At 40.4% G+C, this 24,982-nt stretch overlaps 1 protein-coding gene across 1 annotated transcript in view; it reads right to left on the bottom strand.

Moving 5' to 3' along the window:
* MICU2 (mitochondrial calcium uptake 2) overlaps positions 1–24,982 on the bottom strand; it is a 155,275-nt gene that overhangs the window by 61,269 nt on the left and 69,024 nt on the right. Inside the window, exon 2 of the mRNA XM_048072750.2 lies at positions 5,003–5,150. Within this exon, the coding sequence (XP_047928707.2) occupies positions 5,003–5,150 (148 nt within the window). The remainder of the gene's footprint in view (positions 1–5,002; positions 5,151–24,982) is intronic.

The following is a 24,982-nucleotide window of genomic DNA, read 5'->3' as shown; positions in this document are numbered from 1 at the left end:
TGGTATTTTCCAGCTTCAGCACTTTTGATCCAGCACCAACAATGCAACTACCCATCTGGTTTACACACCACCATGTGTACTTTGGTTTATATTGAATCATACTTAAAAAACAACAGGAGATTACAAAGTAACCTCCAAAGAAAATCAACAGGGAGCAAAAAAAAAAACACCCAAGGCTGTTGGACAAGGACCACTATTCCCTACTCATGACTGCTTCTCATTCTGTCCTTTTGCTGGCTCTTTTCTCTCTCTCTTTTTTTTTTTTTCTTTGGGAGTGTTTATGCCTGAATAGGAATAAAACAACAGAATGCCGTGATTAGCCTCAGCACCTTGGTGCACACAGCTTATTTGCTCAGTGTTCTCACCTTTTAAAGGTGTTTTGAAGTTAAACTCACTGCAGTAAACCAGATTTATGTGATTCAGCGTGAGGCACCTTGAGGCTCAGGGGCAGAAACGAGAAGCTGCTGCTTGCCCAGGAATGCATGGACAGCTCATCTCAGGTGCTTCAGTGTGGGCAAAGCAATGGACTGCTCCCACCTCTAGCATCCCCAGGAGCACTTACACAGCTCTCGAACAAACTGGAGACAACTGACTGACTTCAGAAAGCCAGCAGGAAGAGATGACTCCCTCCACCCCACGTTAGTCCCTTAGCTGGGCTCAGCATGTGGCCGTGCGATTTTTTGTGCTGGCAGAGGGGAGGCAGCACAAGGTGAAAGCGACCAGGCAGAGCTGAGGGACTCCTTCCACACTTTTTGGAAGTAGATGATCTTTGAGGTCCTTTCCAACCCAAGCCATTCTGTGATTCACTCTATGATTCTTGGGCAACGTTGCTGGTTTGTACTCAATTGCGATGTATGGGAGGAGGCTGCAACACCAACCCAAGCATCAGCCAGCTAACTACAATGGACTGGCGATGGTTACTCTGCCTAACTACTGCCTACTGTCATATCCTGACTAGATATTGCTGGAACTTCATTCTGTTGAGAAAAGCAAGGACTGAACTAAATTCTAACTACTGATGTTGTAAAAAAAATCCCCTATGTAAACATCAATCTTCCACTTTTGAGTCTTTTTTGTCTACATCCAACCTCAAGTTTAATTTCAAAAGCCCTGGCCTCAAGCTGATGTTCTCTTCAGTACCCAATGAAAGGAGCACACTAAATGTTATAGGACAAATACAATTCCTGGTGCAATAAGGGATAGACCATTGAGGTATGTTGTGAAATTTTTCCCTGTGCATTAGCTGAAAGTTTTCCTTTCATTTTTTGGTTCTCCCCACTATGAAAAGGCGGCAGCACTCAAGTCCAATGTGGGTTTTCTATCTTCAATAACTTAAATGAAACTGCAGGACAAGTATTCATCTCCCCCTTTTGCTGGTGGGGGACAAGCATCTCCCTACACTCCAAGATCCCCTTCTGTGAGGCTGGCAGCATTTGCAATGTTTGCCCAGCCTTGTCTTATCGTTGATTCGCAGAACAAACCACAAGCCTTATGATCCTCCCCATTCCCTGTCTGAAAGTACAGAGGATAGCGATCACTGCCCTTCTAGCATTGGCCACAGTTCAGTTTTGTCTGTGTGCTTACATGAGACACAGACACATTCCCCGACCACTTCTTTAGGCATCTGGATAAAAAAGAAAACAAACAACAAAGCAGACTAGAGAGAAGTAAAAGTGACAACAGACTCCATTAGTTTGCAAAAGGACAAATAAATGAATGCAATGGAATAAAAATATTAGGGGAAAAAAAGCAGACAGGAAAAAAAAAATAAACATTTCCAGGAGAAGAAACAAGACCACAGCTCTGTAGAAAACTGAGAATTATCCAGAAAGTGCTGTGTGAAGAAGGAAAACAGGCTAGAGTACACAAAGAAAAGAGGAAGATAACTCTGAAGCTCATTTTTTCCCTAGAAAAGTAGAAGGAGGAGGCAGCAAACACATAAGAGACTTATGAAAATGCAGTAATTTCTTTCATATGCAGTGCTGCAGCACCTTCTATACAATCTTCATAATCATCACACAAAAAGTAAAAATAGCTCTCAAGCATCTCAGTAATTTACTTTTATGGTCTGCAGCCTTTAAGGGAATCTTTATCAATACTAACCACACACCCAGAATTTACTGTACATTATTATTCTTATATTCCCCAAAATAAATTGATGCTCATTAATTGCTACATTTCAGCAACAGCATTGACATCAGTGCTTCATAGTAAGCACGGGTGCTTCTGGATAACATCTAAGATACTGTTCAGGATGTACAGAAGCCCTGCTGAGATGCTATCTTCCCTCCTGTGGTCAGCAGTCTCAGTCGGACCTTGGTAAGCGACAGAACAGCCAGCAGATTGTTCTGAGTAAGGAACCCGGCATTTTGGAACTTGCTTGCTCTATTGGTCTGAAATAGCCAGAATTAACTTCCCAAATCTGCCGCAAAGACCGCATTTGAGAGAACATTTCTGGGGGGCTTGGGGGATGGAGGCTGATGCCCTGTTCTGGACTATGGGCTTTGAGAAAGACTGCAAAAACAAAACTTGAGAACAGCCTACAGACAGAACTAGACCTTCTGTATTATTACACACAACAACCAATTCGCAAACTCCAATTATTGTAAGCAAATGTTTATGAGGGTGAATGTTTGAGTGCTTCGAACTTTTTTTTTTAATTAGTGATTAATAAAATGCAAGTGTAGAATAGCCAAATCATTACAACTCTAAATTCAGTATCGGAAGACTTACCATTTGAGTGCAGTATCACATTTTAAAGTTGCATCTCTCTATGCCAGTAAGTGAAGAACTTTCTAGGAGTAGTGTTGCCTTGCCCATTTCCCTTTCTAAAACCATTGTTCAGGGTTAAAAGGGAATTAATTTTATGATACAAACCAGAAGTTTCCAAATATAATTACTGCTTTGGAATGAAGCTCACCATCTTGACCTACTCTTAATATACCTGGACAGAGTCTTGACATAAGTCTGCATGCTTACCTCAGAGGAAACTCTTTGAAACAAAATGAACAAGTCTTCAAAATAATCAGGCCACCATATTTCTCAGCCAAAAAATACTATGTCTGTTTACAGCTACAAGAAAACCTGAAATCCCAAGCAATATGACTTGAAGAGAAATGCTTACCATTGTGTTTATGCTACCGGCCAAAGAACTCACACCGATGATGGTTAAAAAAATGTTTAGGAGCATTAGGTTCTTGTATTAACATTTTTCTACCAATTGTCTACAATGTTATTGTTGTGAGCCAGACGTCAACTTGAAATGCTAAATATGTGTTAGTGCAAAGATTTTTTTTGTTCACATATTTTTCTTGTCATTATTTTTTCTTTTCTGTTTGAAGCTGTTTCCTACTTATATTAGCAAATTATCTGAAATTAACTTGGCTGCATTACAAATAAATCCTATCCGCATACCACTTCATTAAAAATCTGCACGTATACTATTATAGTTGGAGTAATCAATTAATATGTATGAACTGCTAAGACTGAAAAACACTTCTTTCTCTAACCTTGCTTTCACAGACAACCGTCTGAAAGCCACACCTTCAACACTGAAAATTTCAGTACTCACTGTCTTTCACTGTTTCAGGCTGGAAAACTCAAAAGAAAATCCCTTCTAGGTTTTTAACTTACTGACATAAATCTTGAAGGGAAAAAAACTCATTCCATTTGCCATATATTTAAAAAACCAAAAGTTATTTTGAGAATCTCCATGACCTTCAAGCTCATATAGTCCTTCTAAGGATTTATATTCAGCTTAGTATAATATTAGAAATTGTGTGTCAGCAGGGCAGCCATGCACCCTTATCAGCTATAGATTTTTGGCAGACACAAGGTAACTCTTTTTTTATTTTTTATTTTTATTACAGGTTGTTGTGTCCTATTTTTGGACCACCGGCTGCTCTGTAAACTCCGCTCTGTCCCAGGTTTCCCTTAAAATCAGAGGCTTGAATCACAGTATGTTCAAGTCTCCTTCCTCCTCCATGTCTTTCACACAGTGCTTTGAATTCCCTTCTTTATTTCCTTCTTGATACCCTCAAGTGACTCTGACACTCCCTGCTCCCTAGGCAGTGAGCGTTGGAGCATCACAGGCTGTGAACAGCTTTTACTATACAACATGCTTCACAGGTCAGTTAGGATGTGCAGACCATCCAGCAAACAATTACTGAAGCTTGGATTTCCCCTTTCCCTCAGCAGATGTACTAACAGGGAATTTGTTTTCTGAGTGACATTGAAACTTGGGGAACTTAACCTTTCTGAACAACTCTGAAGCAAAAGATTCTTGGGAAAGCTATAAAAGCCTTTTTTTTTTTTTTGAGAAAACAGACATATCATTAAAAAAAATAACATGGACATTATGGATTAACAAAGCCTAATGAATGGGGCAGATTAATGAGGTCGGAAAACCATAAGGACAACAATGTATGCTGGTCCTAGCTCCTCCTCAAAGTACACACTTTTAAAAGTACTTTTTTTTTAACAACAACAACATGCAAACAATTTTCATTTTTTCTTAGCTAGGTTTATAAACCACAAAAGAATTGAAATCAAAAACCTAGAGCTGAGCTCTATACTTCACTACACTCATTCACGTCACTCCCATCACTGCCTCATCTGAAAAAAAAGGTCACAGAGTACTTGAGTACTTTCTGGTAAACTGGACAGACAGATAACGGGGACAGGAATGACACAAGCATTATCATATTACAGTCCTACCATTTTCTGTGGCACATAAGTAATTGAGGAACTACATACTGATCAGACATGCAAATTATGCAGAGACGTAATGCCATCATCAAGTCACCAGATTTCTAAATCATCAGCCTCACTTCACTAGCGTACAAGGTGGTGCCTGTGAGAATCCATATGCACAATTATCAATTCGCTTCTGATGGCTGATGTCACTTAAAGAATCCTGTCCCAGTGATTTGTACATTACATCTTTAAGGGTACTTGCAAGTTCCTTTTCTCTCACAAATACAATGATGAGAAAACAACTTACGTTCAACTTGATCAAACATTACTGAGAACAAGAAATCTCTTGGTGTCATGTAATATTCTCCTTCATACTCCAGTGATGCAAAATGCATAAAGCGATGCTTCCGAAGAGACAGTCTTTCAGCCATTTCCTCATTTGCAACATCTTCCTTCTGAAACAGAAAAAAATCCATGCAGAAAGACGGCTGCATTTGTAGACCAACTCTGTAATTAGAAAGAATCCTATACCTCATCTTGATTAACCTCAGTATTTAGTGGGTAGCCACAACAAGAGACTACCAGAAATTAAAGCTTTTATAGCACAGTCCTAACGAACAACATGCTTATGTGACATTCACAGTATTTTTTGGCCTCACTGAGAGCACGCTTTAAGAACACAGATGAGCCAAATTAATGGCTTGCTGTCACCAAAGGCTGCCCTTGCTTCCCACTCCCCTTGCTCCTGGCCATATGGTCCTGCACCTCCCTGTTTGCCAGCTTTGCTACTTGTTGGACTCTTGCTGAGCCAAATTCAGCTTGCTAACTCAACAAAAACCAAAACCAACCAAATGGTGAATGGTGTTTTGCCAGGTTAACGTCTGGCTCACCAAAGGATTCACTCCTGAAGTTAACTATCAATTTATGGAACAAGCCCTAAGATGGGGGAACAAATAATGTTCTGGTTTAAGCATGCATGTATCTTCTAGAGAAGTCAGAAAAATGGGAAAAGTGATTAAAGCATCAACAGTAAAGTCAGAGATATTATCACCAAACCCAAAGATTCAATAAGTCAAGAAAACAAAAAACTTTCAACCCCCTTCCAAAAAAAAAAACGTAACTATTGAGAGACTCATGAGAGAAATCATAAAAGCTGGCAGTACTTCCGAAGAGTAGTAACAGCACTTACAGGCAGAAGGAGAGGACACAGCTTCACTATGTTTCTTATAGTGAAACAGAGACATCTACATTTTAGGATTTCAGAGACAGCGAGAATAGGAAAAAAAAGACACTGTAAAATTCAGAACATGCTATGCATATTTGAACATTAACCGTGGGACGATTTTACCACCAGAAGCAGCACTCAGTTTTAGGACTGCTAAAAGCTGTGAGGAAGTGATGGAGCAGCCAGAAGCTTTCAAACAAGGCTGAGTATCAAGATCTCAACTTGGACATACTTGAACCGATCATGAAATAGCAGCACTGACCTGCAGCTAGGTCAATGCCTGCGGCACTAAGCACTTGACGCAGACCAGTGGGTGCAGCCGAGGTAGGCCACGGCCTACCAAAAGGCAGCACTGAACCTTCCAGGAAACAATCACTGTTTGCTTTCACAGTTTTCAGTTTCTGGATTGTTCCTACTGACTGCTTAGCAGTCAAGCATTTCAGAATACTGCCGGTGTGTGCTGTGTTTTATAAAAGAGGATTAACTCCTGCAAAGGAGGGCTACTCCTCAACCTCTTGCAGTTTGCAGGGGCCTTCAGACAGGGCAGGACAAGCGGCTCCTGGCTCCACTCAAACCAGCCGCAGGCACATCAGGATCTCTGATGTTACACATGGGGTCTGCTCTGCTGAGGGTGTTCATGGGGCAAACTGGGGTCACAAACGACATGGATGGGGAAGGGAGGCCAGTGGGAACACACAGATTGGTTTTGCTGAAGTTGGCATTTCACTGATGATAGCTACATGCAAGGTAGCAGGTATCTAATTGCATGGGAAGTTGTTAGAATTGGGAATGTGCACAGATCCTTGCAAATACTGCAGCTGGTGATGGGGTGCCTGTGTGTTTTACACACATCCAGGGCCAGTGAGAAGGGAATGGGACTCTCATTTAAAAGCTGCGATCATGCTTCTGACACTGTCAGTTTTAACATGTAATTCCTCCAGGATGGGGACTGCCAACTCGCTCTCCTCTGCTGAGTCTGAACAGTTGCAGAATCAAGCAGTAGCAGCTATATGTTCTCCAGCCAGCTGACAATGTGCCAGGGATTTGGTATGAAGTGGCAAAGACAGCAGGGGATCTAGCTGATACGATGAACATGCAAGCTGTTTTGAGATGGTAGCTTCTAGCTCTTGGACTGGGCTCTGAAGGTAAAATGAAAACCATTAGGGTTAGTGTCAGGCTGATGGGGTAGATGGAAGATGTGGAGGACTGCTGCTGATACACAGGCCACTGCAAATAATAGGACCGAGGGTGGTCTGAGAGGAATGGCCAAATCCTTGGACGTGAAGCACTTCAGGAGCAGGGGGGTAGACCTCAAGCTGCAGCCAGTAGCCAGTCCATTGAAGAAAGTGTGACAAAATGGTTCAGTGGACAATGAGAAGAGAAGGGAGCATTTCAACTCCATGTCATCAGCTTTTCTTTTTTTCTGCACACCATGGTCCCTAACTGGGTCATATGATTTGGGGATCAAAAGACAATGGGTATTAATGGCAAATCTATAGCCAGATCCTGGAAACAATGATTATCACATTCATACTTAATTATAGTTCTAAATAGAATGCTGCAACCTGTCATCTAATCCCAGCTCTTTCACCTTGTATTAGCACTACGCAGTTATTTAAAATATTTCACAGAACAATATGAGCACCGATTATAGACAATTTTAGTTTCCCAATACAGTGTGTTTGCTTCCCTTTAAACTGGATTTTCAGTGAAGGTGTGGGGAGGGAGCAACAAGAAAAATGAAATTGTTCACAAAATCCTCGTAATTTAGAATTAAAACAGACAAAATTCAATATGGAAGATGAATGGGGGTACTTCTAAGTATCTAAAGCAAAGGTTTTGTTTTACATATGAGCATTTTGTACTGATATCACTGCTTTACACTTTTTCTTACACAGTATGGAGCCTTTATCATGGTCTACAACACAAGATGCATTGTTGCTGTTCTGCGATTCAGGTCTGTACATTTTGGAAAATACAGTTTAAAAATAAAACTAATGTACTTTGTGCTTTTGCTTTCTTCTTTCTACATCTTTGGGGGACGAGTAATTCTGTAATTGCTTTGTTAACAAGATTCAACAAATATTGCAGATATCAAATGAATAGTTCATAGTTGTAGGGTATTCACATGCAGCATTCTTATAAAAATCATCATCTTCTCATAATAACATGAGCAATTTTTGCCTTACGGGAAATTTAAGACTGGAAAATTGCTTCACAGTTGTCCTTTAGCTAAAATTATGGAATGAAGACCAATCTTTCTGCTCAAACACAAAATAAAGAAGTAATAAAGAAGTTTAGACAAGAAGTAAATGGTTAATCCTACAATACCTTAATAACAACTGGATTTCCAAGCTTCTGAAGCCTTGCAGTATTTGTCCAAATTCTGTCTAAAGCTAAACCTTGTCAAAGATACCAAGGCACTGAATTTCAGCAATTCACATTTTACATTTTTATCTGTAATAGACAGGTACAAGTTCACATATTAACTCTGAACAGTGCCTTGTATCTGGAAGAAAATGCATTCCCAGCAGAATGATAATAAAGTGTGACTACTTGGCTTCATCAAGCCCCTTTCCTTTCATCAAGTTTCAAGGATGAAATGCATCAGCTGTACCAACTCCTACTATTTATTCAAAGTTTTGCAAAATTTTCAAAGTCCTGTCACTGTACAAGAATCTCGGCATCTGTTAAAGGCATTCTAAACCTTTCAGATACAATCAAGAGCTGAGCTAGAGTTCGACTAGAGCTCAACTGCTCACACATACCTGCTCCCTGCTTCTGAATAGCATGTGCTCCTCAGACTGCGAATTCATGGCATACCAACAGAAGACACAGTTCATACCAGTTACAAAGCTGACCTACCATCGTTATAATGACAGGTATCTTTATTTCTGCTCCCCTCCCTCCCTGTTAGTTTGGTTACTGTCACAGCATGCGAATGGAAAAAGGGGGGGAGGGGAAAGGCTGCACAACAATCAGGAGTGCAGAAGTTTGAAATGAAAGCAAAATGTTTACTATTATTTTATATCCCACGATTACGCTCTTTAAGAAGGATGGCAAGGTAGACCTCAGTGAAAGTCTGGGAGAGAAATATGTAAACGCAAAATAGAAAGCATATAAAAAAGTATTTCAAAATGTTGAAGAGGTTTTACTTTCCCCCCCAAACAGTTGTAAGAATAAAGGCTAAAATTTTTCCAAATATCTCTGCATTCTGCACAAATCCTAAGAAAAAAACCAACAGTAGGATTCGTCTTACCTAACTTCATACAGCTACACTAGTAGCATCTTCATTACAGAATCACAGAATGGTTAAGGTAGGAAGGCATCTCTGGGGACCATCTGGTGCCACCCCTGCCCAAGCAGGGACACCCAGAGCAGGCTGCCCAGGACCACGTCCAGGCAGCTTTTGGAGATCCCCAAGGAGGAGACCCCACAGCCTCTCTGGGCAGCCTGTGCCAGGGCTCCGTCACCCGCCCAGCACAGAAGTGCTGCCTGGTGCTCAGAGGGAGCCTCCTGGGTGCCCGGCTGTGCCCATGGCCTCCTGTCCTGGCACTGGGCACCACTGAGCAGAGCCTGGCTCCGTCCTCTCTGCACCCTCCCTTCAGGGATTTACAGACATAAACTTGGTTAATGCAGGATCCCTTTATAGTGAGTGGAGAGAACAGCAGTTCTGGAGTGCAATTATAGTGACTTGTTTTTGCTGTGTGCATAGAAAGTGTAGAAGACACAAAGAGGGACAGAGAGCCACAAAAAAGTCGACCTTCCTTCACTCCAAACATGCTTGCACAATTTTATTGCATGAGAATGAAAATATGGGCAAACATAATCGGAGGGTGGAAGCTTGGAGAAAAAGAGTGGTCGGGGTGTAAGAGGTTTCAGCCAGAATGGAAAGTGTGTAAGGAACACGTAGAAGTTCATGTCCAGGGTGAGGGCAGCTGCATCCATGCCCAAATACACAAATGTCAGTTCTTGATGACATAGAACTTTGTAACTACCATCCTTCCCACAATGCTTTCCAAACCCAATAATTATACGTTTGAATTGGTTTAATACCAAGTAAGGACTCGAACCTGCTACACTTGGCATCAGAAAAGACAAATTCACAAGCACGTTGTAGTGACACCAAAACATGATGACTTCTCTGGTGGAAGCCATATAGCCACAGTTTGACAAATAAATTCAATACAATTATTTCTGCAATTACAGGACATTTGTCCTTTAAAGTGCTTCCTACCTAGTACTGATTAAGCTGACTTACACTAATGAAACGATATAGGCTTATAAATTCACTGCCATAGATGCTATGGTGCATCTACCATTTGGTGCATCTATTTGTCGCAATGCTGCAACAAATTTATAGTCAAACTCCCCCTAGTTTTAAAAAGGAAATGTTACTTTCTTGCAATCTACTTAAGGCTGCTTTTTTGTTTTCTTTTATTTTTATAATGAGAGGCAAATTGATTTAAGTAAAACAAGAGGAAGGATACAAAACAAACGTCCTTGCATTCTGCTGTTATCATTTCTGCTAGATTAAAAAACAAACATCATTGTTACATTCACTTCAAAGTTATTTTAAGATCAAAATACCTTTTTTTTTAAAATGTAATCAGACATTTTGCACAACAAAATTTAATTCTTTAAAGAATGGAGATATACAAATACTGCCACATTAAAATCAGCGATATCAATGAAACCAACTGTATGTAAATGCCAACACACATCGATAAATCCATTTATCATATAATCCATAATCATTTCTGCTACAATTCCACTCTTACTGAAGTACTGAAACAGCCTGACTTTATTTTTTTCTCAATTGCTAACGCTTACTTAGTGCTTGTGCAGGTACAAAGGGTTTCTCCCAGTGGATCTCTGCCTAATGAAAGGACTTTCTCAGTCTCTTCCAGAAGCATTCAGCTGATCAAGGGACAGAGCAACCACTCGAGTACTGTCAACTCAATTACCTGTGCTTGGCTGTACGCATTGCAGATTGCTGACACCACAGATGGAGAATCAACCTGGGTCTTGAGACAGTACAGATGGCTTTGCATGACGTGGGACCTTCAGCGAGAGCCCTGTCGGATGAGGGGTGGCTGCACAGAGGGGCAGCTGGGCTCTCTGGTCTCTGCTCCTGTGCCCAGGAGAACTGGGAGCGGCGTGCAGAGAAGCATCAGTCATTTACCTGCGGATCAGCTCCGTGCTGGTGGGCTGGTTTGCGCTGGCTACGATGGCTTTGACTTGATGCCATGCGTATCCGCTCTCCCTGCTCTGAGCTAGCTTATTTCAGCCCGTACAGCGACAGGGGAAAATGGAGCTGCACTGCCAGCTGCTGCCCTTGGACTGCCTCATTTTGCCTCCATTTCACCACACAAAAGCAACTCTCATAACCTAAAAGAAGCATATGAGCCTTACATACAGTTTACTACGACTGTTCTCCAGACCAAAATAATCATTTCAGGAGGTGTTCTGTCTCTGCTTTAACTGTGTCGCTTCTTTCCACCAAATTTTGTTTGCTGTTTCTGGACTGCCCTTACCAGCCATCAAGTTATTCCTGAAACTATGATTTTGGACAGTCCTGATCCTATGCAGAAGGTCACCTGTGTCAGAAATCAGGGGACGTGGGCATCCTGAAGCAGGTACGGGCCATGTCATGTAGCTACATTCAAAATATAAAAAACTTTGAGAGAGCAGCTTACATGCTTGTGTAAAAGCAGTAAATCCCCCCTCCTTCCCTGTTTTTCTCTTCATCAATATGTATCTCTTCTGCCTTTGGCAAGCAAAGATGACTGACTCACAGAAGACAGCAAAGGATGAAAATGGGTGGGAAGGAGCTAGAAGCTATGAGTTTTTAAAAAAGATTAGAAGCATAACCCTCATTTCATCTGAGGGGGGATAATGATGAGTAGCTGTTCTAATCAATATTCCAAATACCTCACCAAAGACTGAATTAGAATTATGTTTTGAAGAAAAGGCTGATTCAATCACTTAAAATTAAGATTGATCTTTTGAAGCACCCACTTAAAACATGCAGAAGGGAGCTCTCTCTCTCTCAACACTTCAGTATCCTTCCCACTTCAATTAAGTCCTGAATAATTTCCAAGTACTTTCTCCTGAGTCATCCAAGGAGTCCTTCAGACAAAAATGATTTGACATTCCTGACATTTCTAAAAGCACTGACAAAGCATTCATTTTGCTCATAAAAATGCATGTATGGGGCAAAAGGCAGCGTTCTCTTTAATTCAATTCCACAAACTGAGTTTCAAGCAAGGAGAGGTATACAGCAGGAAGCAATTACGCATTTAAGGCTGGACTTCAGGTATTAAAACATCTGTAATCAAACACCTTAGCAGTTTCCCACAGTAGCAAGTAAGATACCAACATTCACATTTACTCAGAGGCAATGGGTGAGAAGAATCTATTACTAATTTTTTGCAAGAGACTCTTGTAAGCGTAATTGAAAAAGACTTTGTGATTGACTTCAGCGTATTTTTGTCCTTGCCAGTGCCACGTAAGGTGAAACTAAAGCACGGAGAACTCTGCTGCATTAACGTTAAGGCTGGGGCTGAAATTCCATCCTTAACTCGGTCTATTGTGTGCAGCCAGGGCCAGCGGTGGGGGTTCCCACGTGCCGCATGTCCCGCAGCCCGCAGCACAGCCGAATGCATTAGGAATGAAGTTTTGGCTTTAGCTGGGAATTCAGTTGCCTTTGTGGCTTTATGTCGAACCTCCAGCACTAATTTGAGAATGTAAACAGTAAAGCTACGGCAGCCGATGGTATATTGGAATTTAATGACACAAGAAGGACTCTACAAGGATGCAAGTGTTCTCCTCTGCAGTAGACACAGCAACGGATCAGCAGTGGTCGGCCGCTGGCGTCTGGGGGCATTACTGAAGACCTCGTTTCCTTCTTGGCTTCCTGCACTGAGAAACGCCTAAGGGCAATAACATCATTTCTTAAAATTAATTTTCAGATTTATGTAAGGATTCAGGAATCTGTTTATCGGTCTCTTAATATAAGAGGCTAATAAGGAATTCATGGTGTTCAGTTTTTGGCTTTGATTTTTCTTGGAATGAAAATAGCAAGCTTCAGTCAAGTAAAGACCATATATTTACTGCATCTTTAAACTTTTTTTTTTTCAATACATTAAATAAAAATGAAGGATTACATAAATAACACCTTGATAACCCTTACCTAGGTGACTTCTGTTACATTGCTAAGCAAATTCTCATCCATCCAAAATGTATGCACTTTTGTACAAACTCAAATATTTGCAGCTCAGTATGAGTTAGAAGTGACTTAAAATAAGCTTATATACATATCACTCCCCTAAATTTAAAGTGATTTTCTGCTTTCATTTTATATTGTTCCTTTTGCACAAATTTGTTGTCTTGGTGTGTCTACACCTTTTATATGTTTTCCATCTTAATCTATTTTCTGTACACACAATACTCTACATTTTCCAATTGATTTTCTGCACATAATTTTTCTTTTTCTTTTTTTTACTCTATTCCTTTCTATATAATTTTCTTATTTTGCCTTGTTGTATCCTGTCACTGCTTTTCTTTCCTCCATCATCTGTACACCTTCTTCCACATTCCCTTTCCTTTGGAGGAAAAAATAAGTTATAAAACTTTTTTTTTCTCTGAAAAGAGAATCAATGCTTGTTTTTTTCTGCTTGAATCTGGAAGAGTTAATTTGCACCACTCATTTTATCTGCTGTAAGGATAACCAAACCAGTGTGTGGGATGTAATTAAAATCCAGTTGGTGCCAGCAGGCTCTCTGGCAGCCTTAAGTTTGGATCCATTAATTCACACTAGATCTACAAACGGATTTAGCGACTCTGTATCAAATTTCTCTAAGTCGGATGAAAACTTTGCAGTGAACTTGTGTCATAATTGTATATCAATTTCAACTCAATCCAATTTAAAATGATCAAAATAACAGAAAATGTAACTTAACCTCAAACCCTGCTGCACATGTTAACATCCCTAGCATGCATGAAGAATGCACAGATGATAAAGCTTGGAGCTCAAGGTTGAAAAGTTTCATACGATGCACTGATTTATAGATGAATAAGAATTTTGACAAGAAATCCATGCAAATATGTCACTCACAGAAAGCTCAGGATTCTAGTATTGAAGAAAGCTTGCATTGCCAAAAGAGCTTGTGCTTTCAAATAAAGAACGTGAGCCCTATATCATGCAGAATCTCAATCAAATTCACCAATTTCCAAAACCGACATCAAGTTAAAGGCATAAGAAAAGCAAAACGTTCTAATGAAGTGATTTAATCTGTATCAGTGTTTTCAACATTACATTTTTTTTGACCTGGCAGATCAAGTCTGGATAGAATAAACCAGGGAAGAAGAGAAAAGAATGGCTGTTTGGGAGACTGATGTCTGCTTGAAAAAAAGTTCTAGGTACCTGAATGACTGTTTAGCAACGTGAAACTAGATAAACAACTACGTTACTAAAAGCTCGAAGTCTTGAAATCTCAAGACTGACAAAAATACTTTCTTGGGAATCACTTCTGAGACAGAGAACAGGCTGTTAAAATAACTGGTTAGTGCAACCAGAGTGAGAACGGAGTACCCTGGTGTCTGAGCACTCCTCACACTGTTGAATATAAACAGTCCAAAATTAGGTGCACCCCTTTCTAGGCAATAACAGGTGCCAGGCCCCTCCTTTCTTTCGAAGAGCTGCTGAGACAATTCTGCTGTGCCAATTCTAGCTAGTTACGTTTGAAGCAGCAGCTGAACAGTTTATTTGCATCTAAAATCCTGAAATTTTTTTTTGAGTCTTTCTCTCCCACTCTTTTATTTCATGGAGATCAGACCAAGCTGGTGTACACACAGCAGGTCTTCCTCTGTTACGAGAACCCTACCAAATGAAGTATATGACCGAATCTAAGGATAATACTGAAATAATACCTCACTACAAAAGGTTTTCTAATTTCACTATTCAATTCTTTAAGTTCTAGCAGAGTTCACTTTTTAAACGAACTTCAAAAGAAGTCATAAACTAACACATTTCCACCAACAGAACATAACAAAGGCAGAGAAGGTCCACAAGCTCTAACGAGACGGAGAACCAATTCATTTAACAAACCATACATTTACACCTCGACTTGCAAGTTATCACACTGCACTACTTACCAATTCCACCACTGTGGCTGGTACACTGCTCAACACACTTGTCTTCGAGGACTAAATAAATATATACAGAACAGCAGGGGACCACGCAGAGCCTTTGCTCACCCCGTGCTTGCAGATCTTTAGGGCTGCTCAAGTTAATACACGTTTACCTCGTATGTGTGTCTGTGCTATAGAAGGAAAGCATATAGCCCTTTCAGATGGCTTCTTGCTTTGTCTGGGAAGGCAGAGAACATCTCTACCTGATCTATTCCAAACTACATTAAGAGAGAATCCATTTACTACATCATGGTTCAGTTTAACCGCATGCCCTTCAAAATGGGACTGTATAGCTCTGAGTTTGAGAAGTGCAACTTGAAATTGTGGGAATTTTTGTGGCCCACCTCATGCCAACTGCAAGGTGCTACATTTTTACCTGGTTGTTTTACAGATTTAAAAGCTTTTACTGTCATAGTGCTTGAGCCTGTACCAACTGTAGAGACAGAAAGAAAAGGTTAATGGCTTTAATAGTACGTGGTTGAGTGACAGAAAAGTTTTTGCTCTTAAGTGGTAGATTAATGAATTCTGGAAACACAACAAATAAGTAAGAATCTAAAAGAGAAAACAAACGGCTTATGGCAGAAATAGCAGACTGATCTAAAAGAATGCAACCCCAAAAGCAAGACTGGGAGAAGATGACAAAAAGGTGAGAAGACTTTTCAATAGGTAACATAAGCTCTACAGGTTCAAAACCAAAATAAAGGGATGAAAAGGCAAGGATAAGGGTGTTTGATCTGATGTGTACAAGTAGACAGTCAAGAATTTCATAGTTAAAAAAGGGTTACATTTCCAATGAAATACCCTTGTAACAGTTGCATTGTGTTAGCATTTAATGGTTGTGCAGATTTAAATATATCCATATCTATGTATGAAAAGAGGCTAAAAAGAAGATGGCTACCATAAGATATGTAAGGACTGATCAAGAAATGGTAGATATAATAGTACGGGAATTACGACAGGAGTTAGTTTAGTGATAATGGGAGCAGAATAGTAAAAAAAAATAAAATATTTAAATCCACAAAAACAAAACAACACAAACTAAAACCAAAACCCACCAGAAATGTCTTTGAAAAATTGGTCCTGCAAACCTTTTAAAATAACTTCAGAGTGCCTCTGCATACACTCTGTGGTTGCATGCACTCCCAAGAGCTCTGCACACCCTCCATTTGCAATGGGATGCCCCCAGCGCCCTGAGAAGGCACGGCACTGCCATGGTCTGATAAGGACAGCGCACTTCCAGGGAAACACTGTCAGAGGAACTGCCTCCCTGTCATCAGAAAAGACTGCCATTTGCATGTTTTCAAAACACTTTGCAGAATACCAGTCTTTTTTAAGCATTGTTGTTCACATGTTTGCACATCCCAAATGTTTTAAACAGTGGCTGAATAAACAGCGCCTTGCAGAAAATGACATGGAGAGCGGCGTCACCGATACGTGCTGCCTGCCAGATATAATTATGTGTTAAAAGGCGAATACTTTAGCCAGCCAATTTTTAACCTGGATACGTTGGACTTGCTCTGCCAGGGAACGTCCATCCCAGCACTGGGGCTGCACTACAGCAACTCCTCTGTGCCGTGCAGCTGCTGCCCAGGGCACCGCAGCGCTGGCCAAAAGCAAGCACGCAGCAGGCACAACCTGTGGACTGGCAATTGCTTCTCTGCCATGGATAACCAACCCCAAAAGCACAAATACCCTGTGAATTCATTTTTCTGGATGAAGAGCTGCAGTTCTGTATGGAAGATTAAATGCATCTCAAACCAAACAAAGCAGAATGCTTAAGTAAGGCTTCAAAATGCTCATAACATGCTCTCAAAAATAATAATAATAAAAAAAGATGACAATCTTAAACGTGAAAGTATCATATAAGCTAGCCATGTTTGGTCTCCATAAATAAGTGTTTCTATTTATCTGCAAATACTTTAAAATAAACTTGTGTTTGTTATGGATTTATCCATATTACAGAGTCTCCCTTTTTGAAGGTTTTGACCTAAAGAAAACTCAGTCAAAAAATGCAGTGAAGAAAACTCTGAGCTGCTGTTCAGCTCTGAGACAGGAGCACTGAGTTTTAACTTTCTGGAAACAGAGATCTCCTTGGCCACAGGATCTACAAACTGGTGTTTTAAGGCTCTTCTTTTATCCCACACATCCATTTAACAGTATCACACAAGTCCCTATACATCATACCAATGTACGTACCCATTGTACATTGCTATGGTGGCTCTACACAGCAAAGAGACTTAAGAAACATCTTCCAGTAAAGGAATTAGAAAATTTGCAGTTTTTTTTTTTTAAAGAAAAACAAAATAGAAAATGCCATGCAAGTACAATAGCTGTTGATGTATGTATTGTGAAGTTAAAAAATAAATAAATAATAAAGTGCTCTTTGAAATAAAGAAAAGCCCAAATAATGGGCAATACTTAAAAAATGTTATACCCCTAAGAACACATATATGAGAATCCTAGACGTGACAGATTGCTGGAAACACAGGAATACTGTGCTCAGAACAAGTCAGAATCTCCTTTTGTGATAATGTGACCACTACAATGCTTACCACATTAATGCTGCCCCAAAAACTTGAGAATATCCTGGGGGGGAGAGGGACAGTTTCTCAGGCTTTTTTTCCAGCCGTTTTATAATGACCTTTTCCAGGGTAAAGACCCATGCAAATGGTAAAAAGAAATATGTGAATAAAAAAAAACAACAGGTATGCTCCAGGTCCTTCTACACAAGCAAACTGAAAACAAAACAATATATAGCTGAATCTGTCACAATACACTCTTAACTCTATTAAAAGTCTTAGATTTTAAACCCCATTATTACCTAGGTTGTACCAAGATATTTTCTCAGTTCTCAGAGAGCCTGGTACTTAAAAAGGTGGCATAACTGATGGGGAGTTAACTGATTAGGTTGCCACAGAAAAAGACTTCTACCACCAAACCTCTCGAAGCAATAAACAGCATCTGTGAAGTGTGAAATTCTTCACTTCTACGCACAGTGAACTAACACTACTAGATAAAACTTCCATAGTGGCAAATTAATCAGAGAATAACGACATGCAGAAGAAAGAAAACAGAATCCCTTTAGAGCTTTCCTTTCCTTTCTTTCTCTCCCTCTCCTTTTATTTTTCATTGAAGGTTTAGTCGCATCCATGAAAAACGGCTGCCAAGCCGAGCTCTGCAGAGGACGGGTCAGCGTCCTGCTCGGGGGGCTTAGCGGGTCCCAGGAGGGACCAGGAACAAACATCCGCGTGTCCTGTAAGATTAATACAACAATAACAACAAAGTAGTTTCAACCGCAAGAAATGTTTATACTGTGATTAAGTTGTAAAGTTATATTTATTTCTCCATAAAGCTGCTGACTTTGCTTCTAAACAAATCATTTGTTTTCTGGAGGAGTGAATGAACTTGTGACAATGCTGTGTGTAAAACCTGCATGTCTTAAAAGGCACTGTATTTTCCAATGCCTAGACTTATTTTTCCTAGTCTCATGTATTTTTTTAAACTTTCTACCTATGCAGAATTTTTCTCCTAAAGCATTTGCATTTGACACCGAGATCACACGTGGAAAGAGTGGATGAAGAGAGACAGCTGAGAAACACGCAGGATGCACGGTTCTGCTGGGCCACTCATTGCCCAAAAAATCAGAAACCACAGCCAAAGTCCTATCTCAGTTCTGACAGTCCTGCTCTTTAATTAGTCCTGCGATCATCCACACTGCTTTCAAGTGTCTCTGTTCTCAGTGTTCAAAAAAGTAATGCTACTCAAAAATCTTTAATTCCGCTTGTTCAAATTGACATATTTACTTCCAGTTAAGCAAGCGTTATTATCTGAAAGGATTCCCAAAGATCTGTGTAGTATTTCAAGTCCTCAGTAGACTGCAGGATGCATCATACTCCAGCCTGCTAAGCGTGACGCCAGGAGCTGCAGCACATTGCTGTGTGGATCAGAACTTTTAAAATCAGCTTCTGCCAGCTTCTAGCAGGAAAAAAGGAAAACAAACCAAAACTAGAATAGGTGACAGAAAGTTAAGGGCACCAAAAGGAAGTTACAGAACCTTGCATTCATTACATTCGTTAAATTTACAGACACATTTTATTTGCAAAGAGAAAATGACTTGCTACCTCTGAACCGGGCATCAAGGAAAGGATATTAGTTCAGGATATTAGATTTATGAAATGCGAAAAATCCATTTTCCATTCAGTAGTTTCAGTAAGCATTACCCCAAAACTCAAAATAAATTTGTTATGAAGAGCTGTAAATGCTCTAACACTGACAAATACGTATTTCGATCGGTGCCATTACAGCGTGTAAAACCAGTGCGCTCCTGATTACAGCAGAGCTGTAACGACCCTCCATTTTTTTACTGCTGCGTATAAATTCCATCCTCCAGTTCGGCGCTTTCCTTCCATACCAAAAGCTCAGGTATGTTTCACTGTCCTCCCTTCAAAGCCAATTGCTGCTGCACTGTTAGCGAGACAGCCAAGTCACAACACAGCACTACTCTTTTCTCCTCTGCAGCATCTGAATCTAGCCAAAAAAACCCACAACCAACCAACCCCACAACCTGTACCTGTTCAGCCATCTATTTCTGTGTTACATCCCTCTGTACCAGAAACAAGCTGCTTTCAGCCATCCTGGCTGCACCTTGAACTGCTTCTCTAGGGGCTGTAGTGCCATTCGAGTGGGTCACCAAGCATCTGCTGATTTTCCTTCCCAGGACCTGTGTGGTTATCAGCGTTGCTTCGTTTATCAAAGCTGCCATATTCTTGGAAGCAGACTGCTCTTCGTACAAACAGTTCATTTCTTTGGGAGGTCCAGAACTCAATCTGATGCAATTCTCTCTTCTCCTCCTCTTCAAAATTTTTAAGATTATCTCTATCTCAGGCTGCTTTTGTGAAATAGCTTGACTACAGCATGTAATTCAAAAGGTATAAAACGGTAAAAAACAGATTGAGTCAAATTAATGCTGTATTTGTCCAACCTGTTTTTTCTTAATAAAAAAATAACCTGTCAGAAATCCTAAGTCCTCAGGCATGCCCACATTTTTCAAAGACAGACTGCCTGTTTGTAAATGTTTACAGTACAAACTAAAAATAATGCAAGTTAGTTTCTCCCTCCTCCACTTGAGAAGATTCACCATACAGAATTATAATTTAACAATTCTAAAGCACAAACTGATGACTGGATTTCTAGCTAGTCCATGAAAAACAGACTCATTCTGGATCTGCAGCTAGATGCTTATTTCAATATACATGAAGTAAGAGAACATATTGCATCTTTCACTCATTTGCTCAAGTCTTATAAAACCAACTTTAGAAATAACTCAAACAAACAATGAAGACAGGATGTTTACCACGCTAGCAATATTTTCTAATTTAATACACTGCTGAAATTCTCCAGAATAGTTTTTCAGAGAAAATGACTTTCATGTACTATTCACCATTTGCCATAGAACTTCAGGGTGACATACAGCCTGAACAGGATAAGAGCAAAGAACGGGCTAGCTGGACCAACTATAAAAACGCCGAATTTGCTTCACTTAAGAAATGGAGATATTACGAATTTATCTACAACATCTGAGATATTAAAGTCATTTCTTTTTTATGATACTAAAATGTGACAATGCAATCAGTATGTAACTTGCAACACCACCACATCTTCAAATGCAGCTCTGGCCTTATATTAAGTGGCTTTTTACATAAAAAGGAATTAGTTTTGGAGAGACAGAGGAGCCAGCCAAAGGTTTTAGAGTGTAACCCCAAGCATCTTTATTTCTCCCGTCTTCTTACTGGGAAGACCACCACCTCCAACAGCTTAACCGGTGCTCATTAACACATTGCACAACAAATTCTGCTTTTTAAGACTCAAAATAGGAAGCCTAATGTTCCTCCACTAACACCTTCAATGGTATTGTCTTGGTTTGCAGGGAAACCTGAGGCAAATATCACCGAAACCTGAGCTCCAGACAAGACCTGGGCTCCAGACTGTCAGAGATGCAGATTCTGTTAAATCTGGTGGTATGTCATATTTTCCAGGCAACTGAATGGAAAACACAAGGAAAAAGAGGAAAACGTATTTAGCTGTGTCCTGCACACCCCATTCTCTGCCCATCTAAGACTCCTGCTGCTTGATTGCAGAAGATTGTAAGTGCCCATTTTTGTCAAGAACAGGGAGATGTTATTTCCTCTGCAACCACAAAACTTGGAAAGAGTTTCTAAAAATAGCACTGAAACCAGTAGTGAGATAGGTAGAAACTAGTAAAAGCGCTGTTCTTGACGTGCTTAGGAAACACCTTGTCCATTCTGAATAACCCATTGCATCTAGTGCATGTACTCAGTCAAGCTCAAGCCCTCCTTGCCACCACCTCTGTTTAGGTTGGTGACCTCTGGGGAGCATCTGCAGGGAAGAAGAGGGTCCCAGAGTACCCCTTACTGCCAACAGACATACAGCATTAGCCATAGTTACTTGGATATCATCATGTTTTAATATTTTTATTAGTCATGAAAATAGTGAAAATAGCCAGCCCAAATAAAAGTCCGTTTGTAAACTCAGTAATATTTGTTTTTAATGAAGAAATTTTTGAAGGCTACATATGGCATTAAAACTCATTTCATTATAAAACATTCACCTAAAGTAGTTACACTGATGCCCTTCTTCTAGCAGCAGAAAAGGTGCCTGAGCACACCTTTGGCCAAGGCACTGCGGAGCCCACAGCCTTGACTTGCCAGCCTGGGTATTTCAAATTCGTGACCTGCCAGGAGACACACAGATTTAAAAGCACTTCTATTCAGAAAAGCAAGTAAATGCACACATATACATAAATATTTAAGCTCATGCTCAGAGCTGAACTCACACATATCTAGGCCTATCTTGAACGTATTAAAACAAACCACATTTAGATGTTTTTCTGAATTTGGGCAGAGATGCTCTCGGAAGAATGGAGGAGTGCTCAGACCAAAGGTCCCTCTCATCCGCTAACCCTTCTCCTTCCTGATTATCTGGGGCTGCAAGGTCGGAGCATATGAATAAAGAAAATTTTGTACTTAAGGACCCAGTAGCAGTGTGTCTGCATCGATTCGTGCACTGGCCATCCACAAATGCTTAGGAAGGAATAAAAATATTCTCTCAGTATTAATCTATTTTGAGCTCAGGGACATCCTGAGCTGGATGTGGTTTCTATGTATTTAACAACCCTTGGTTATGTCACTGTCTGGCACTTACCCAACATCTCCTTCAGTCCATGCAAACTTTTAGCGACTTCTGGCATGGAGTCCATGCAAACTTTTAATGACTTCTGGCATGGAGTTTCACATATCCAGTGCCTATTGTGAAGAATTGCACAGTGGATAATAGACCCTGGGAATGTCAAGTTTATGTCAAATTATAAGCTAGCCTTGTGGCTAAGGGAAACTTAAATACAGTCGATTATTTCTCTCTCCAGGATAGATATTTAACACACCTAAGTTTTCCAGCCCCACAGTAGAAGTAAAAAAACCCACCTTCATAGGTGCAGTTTCCATATCAATTCGCAAACTACTAAATAATGAGATGATATCACCACAATCTTTTTCATTAATGATCTATCCTGGGATATAAAACTTCAGTTGCAGGAGAAAATGCTCTTTCTTTATTTCACTAACCAGTCCTTTAAAAATTCTATTTTACAGGCCACCTCTTAAGTCCTTTCTTATCCATTTTAATAAACATTACTTAATAGCTCTGCACACTGCCAAATCCATTATCTTAAGCTGTAAATTGATAGCTGGAAAAAAATGCTTTAACTTTGAGCTGAATAAAAGCATTGTGCTTGCTATATATTTTGTTTTCTTCAAAACTGCAGCTGCACATTGCAAATTAAACTATACACGGCTGTACTCAAAACTGATCTATTTTCTCACACTTTATTGATCTCATCGATCCAGTTAGAGCATTTTTATGATTGTCAAACCGTTTTTAAGGAAATATCTGAAGCTCTTCAAACCTGAGTCTAACAACTATATATGCCACTCTCCTTTAGCTCTTGGGAACAATCTGAAGTGATGTTACTTTCACAAGTGGGTCAAAAGCAATACAGCTGAAAAGCAGGTTTTCTTGTATTTAATTATTAAAGATTTACATTTTAAAAGGCATCTTTGTTCTAGAGATGTTCCTGAAATGATACAGGAGGTGGAGGAAGGGAGGGGGATGGGGGTCTGGCAGTCATGGCGATAACAGAATCCATTTCTGTTATCGAAGTTGTAGAGATCCACAGCAGGAGACTGCTTCTTCCCACTGATTCCAGGGGGACTTGAAGATCAGGCTCCTCAGTTAGGCATCTAAAGGTATCTAAATGCAGATGAATAAAGCACCAGGAATCTCTCAGTAGCAGTGCATGGCAAACTTCTGCAAGGCTTTGAAAAAAATCAGGGACATCAGAGCATACTTGTCAGGGAAAATGCATCTCCTGGACCACTTCTAACTCGGCGTTGTGCCTGCACCATAACATGCTCCCAGAAAGGCTCACGTCTTCAGGGAGGAAATTCTTGCTGGCCAGAGATGCTTTTAAGTGCAGTTAGAGTACCACCAAATGGCACGGCCATTTGGACAGAGCTTCCTCAGGAAGCAGGGAAGAGGCATCAAGCCAGTTGAAAGCAAGGACCCATTTGGGAGGGCACAGAAGGAGATCTGGGCACAAGTCCCTTTGTTTTATCTCCCCTAGTTGATCATATTTTCTGTTGAAGTTTCTAGCTTTTTCTCAAATGAAGTCAGTTTGCTCTTTTTGTGGAGACTCCTGCAGTAGCACTTCCTTATGGTTTGCTCTCAGATTGTGCTCCACATCATGCACGCTGCACAGACACTGAATAATTAAAAAAGGTCTCACTGGCTTGACTTTGCTTCTGGCAAGTCACAAAGTTTTTAAAGAGCTGCTTTAAATTGATCGTATCTGGATTTAGAAATCCGTATTGTGAAAGCTGATTAGTTAAAAAGATGAGAGGAAAAATGTAATAGGAATTTGGTTTATATGAACTTTACCCTAAATTCTAAAATCAAACATTTGTATACATGCAGCTACTACAAATACGACCCGGTTGATGAGGCTGCCTGAATGTGCAGCACAAAGCTTTCCCCATCAGCAAATTAATCTGCTGGCAGGTCCTGGTCAGATGACTAAAAGCCAATTTTTGACATGACAGAGGATGACCGCTGGAAAACAAAATACTCTGTCCAAGAGACAGTCAAAACCAGCTTTTTACTGCAAGATTGACACCTTACGATACAGATGACAAATCACAGAAAAACCCACAACTTTTCATGATCTATACGAAATCTGTGTCTTTGTCAGCATTAAGTGCAGAAAGCAATATATTTGGATTATTTCTGAGGACTACACTGGCGATTTAGGAGCTATCACATAAACGCCCTAAACCCTGTTCTAGCCAGTATTTTCATTTGTGACCTGAATGATGGAAAATGAAATGGAAATAAAACTGAGAATACTAAGTAGGCCTAGAAATCATGATCTATGAGGAAAAACCAAAGGGAGGCCTTTACACTGCAGTCAGCAAGGTTTGCTACATCATTCCCGAAGCATTTCAGGTTCAGTTTCTGCATACTGCCAGGAGCCACCTCAATCTTCCTTGAATCCCTGTCCTTGCCCCTGCAACCCAAGCGAGAGGAGGGACCAGGCACTGTCCCACCCCCGAGGCTGTCAGGCAGGACTTGCAGAGAGCTGTGAGATGAAGCAGCTCCCTGACCCCACAAAATCTCTTTGGAGGTGCACACAGACTGCCAGATGCCAGCCAAACCCTGTGTATGGCAGGCTCTCTGCTGGCTGGGAAGTCAGTGGGAGTTGAGGGGAAAGGGTCTGCTGCCTTCCAGAGGAGTGAG

This window comes from Anser cygnoides, chromosome 1, assembly GCF_040182565.1.
Source record: "Anser cygnoides isolate HZ-2024a breed goose chromosome 1, Taihu_goose_T2T_genome, whole genome shotgun sequence".
In the NCBI taxonomy this organism is placed as follows: domain Eukaryota; kingdom Metazoa; phylum Chordata; class Aves; order Anseriformes; family Anatidae; genus Anser; species Anser cygnoides.
This window is presented reverse-complemented; position numbering and strand designations above follow the sequence as displayed.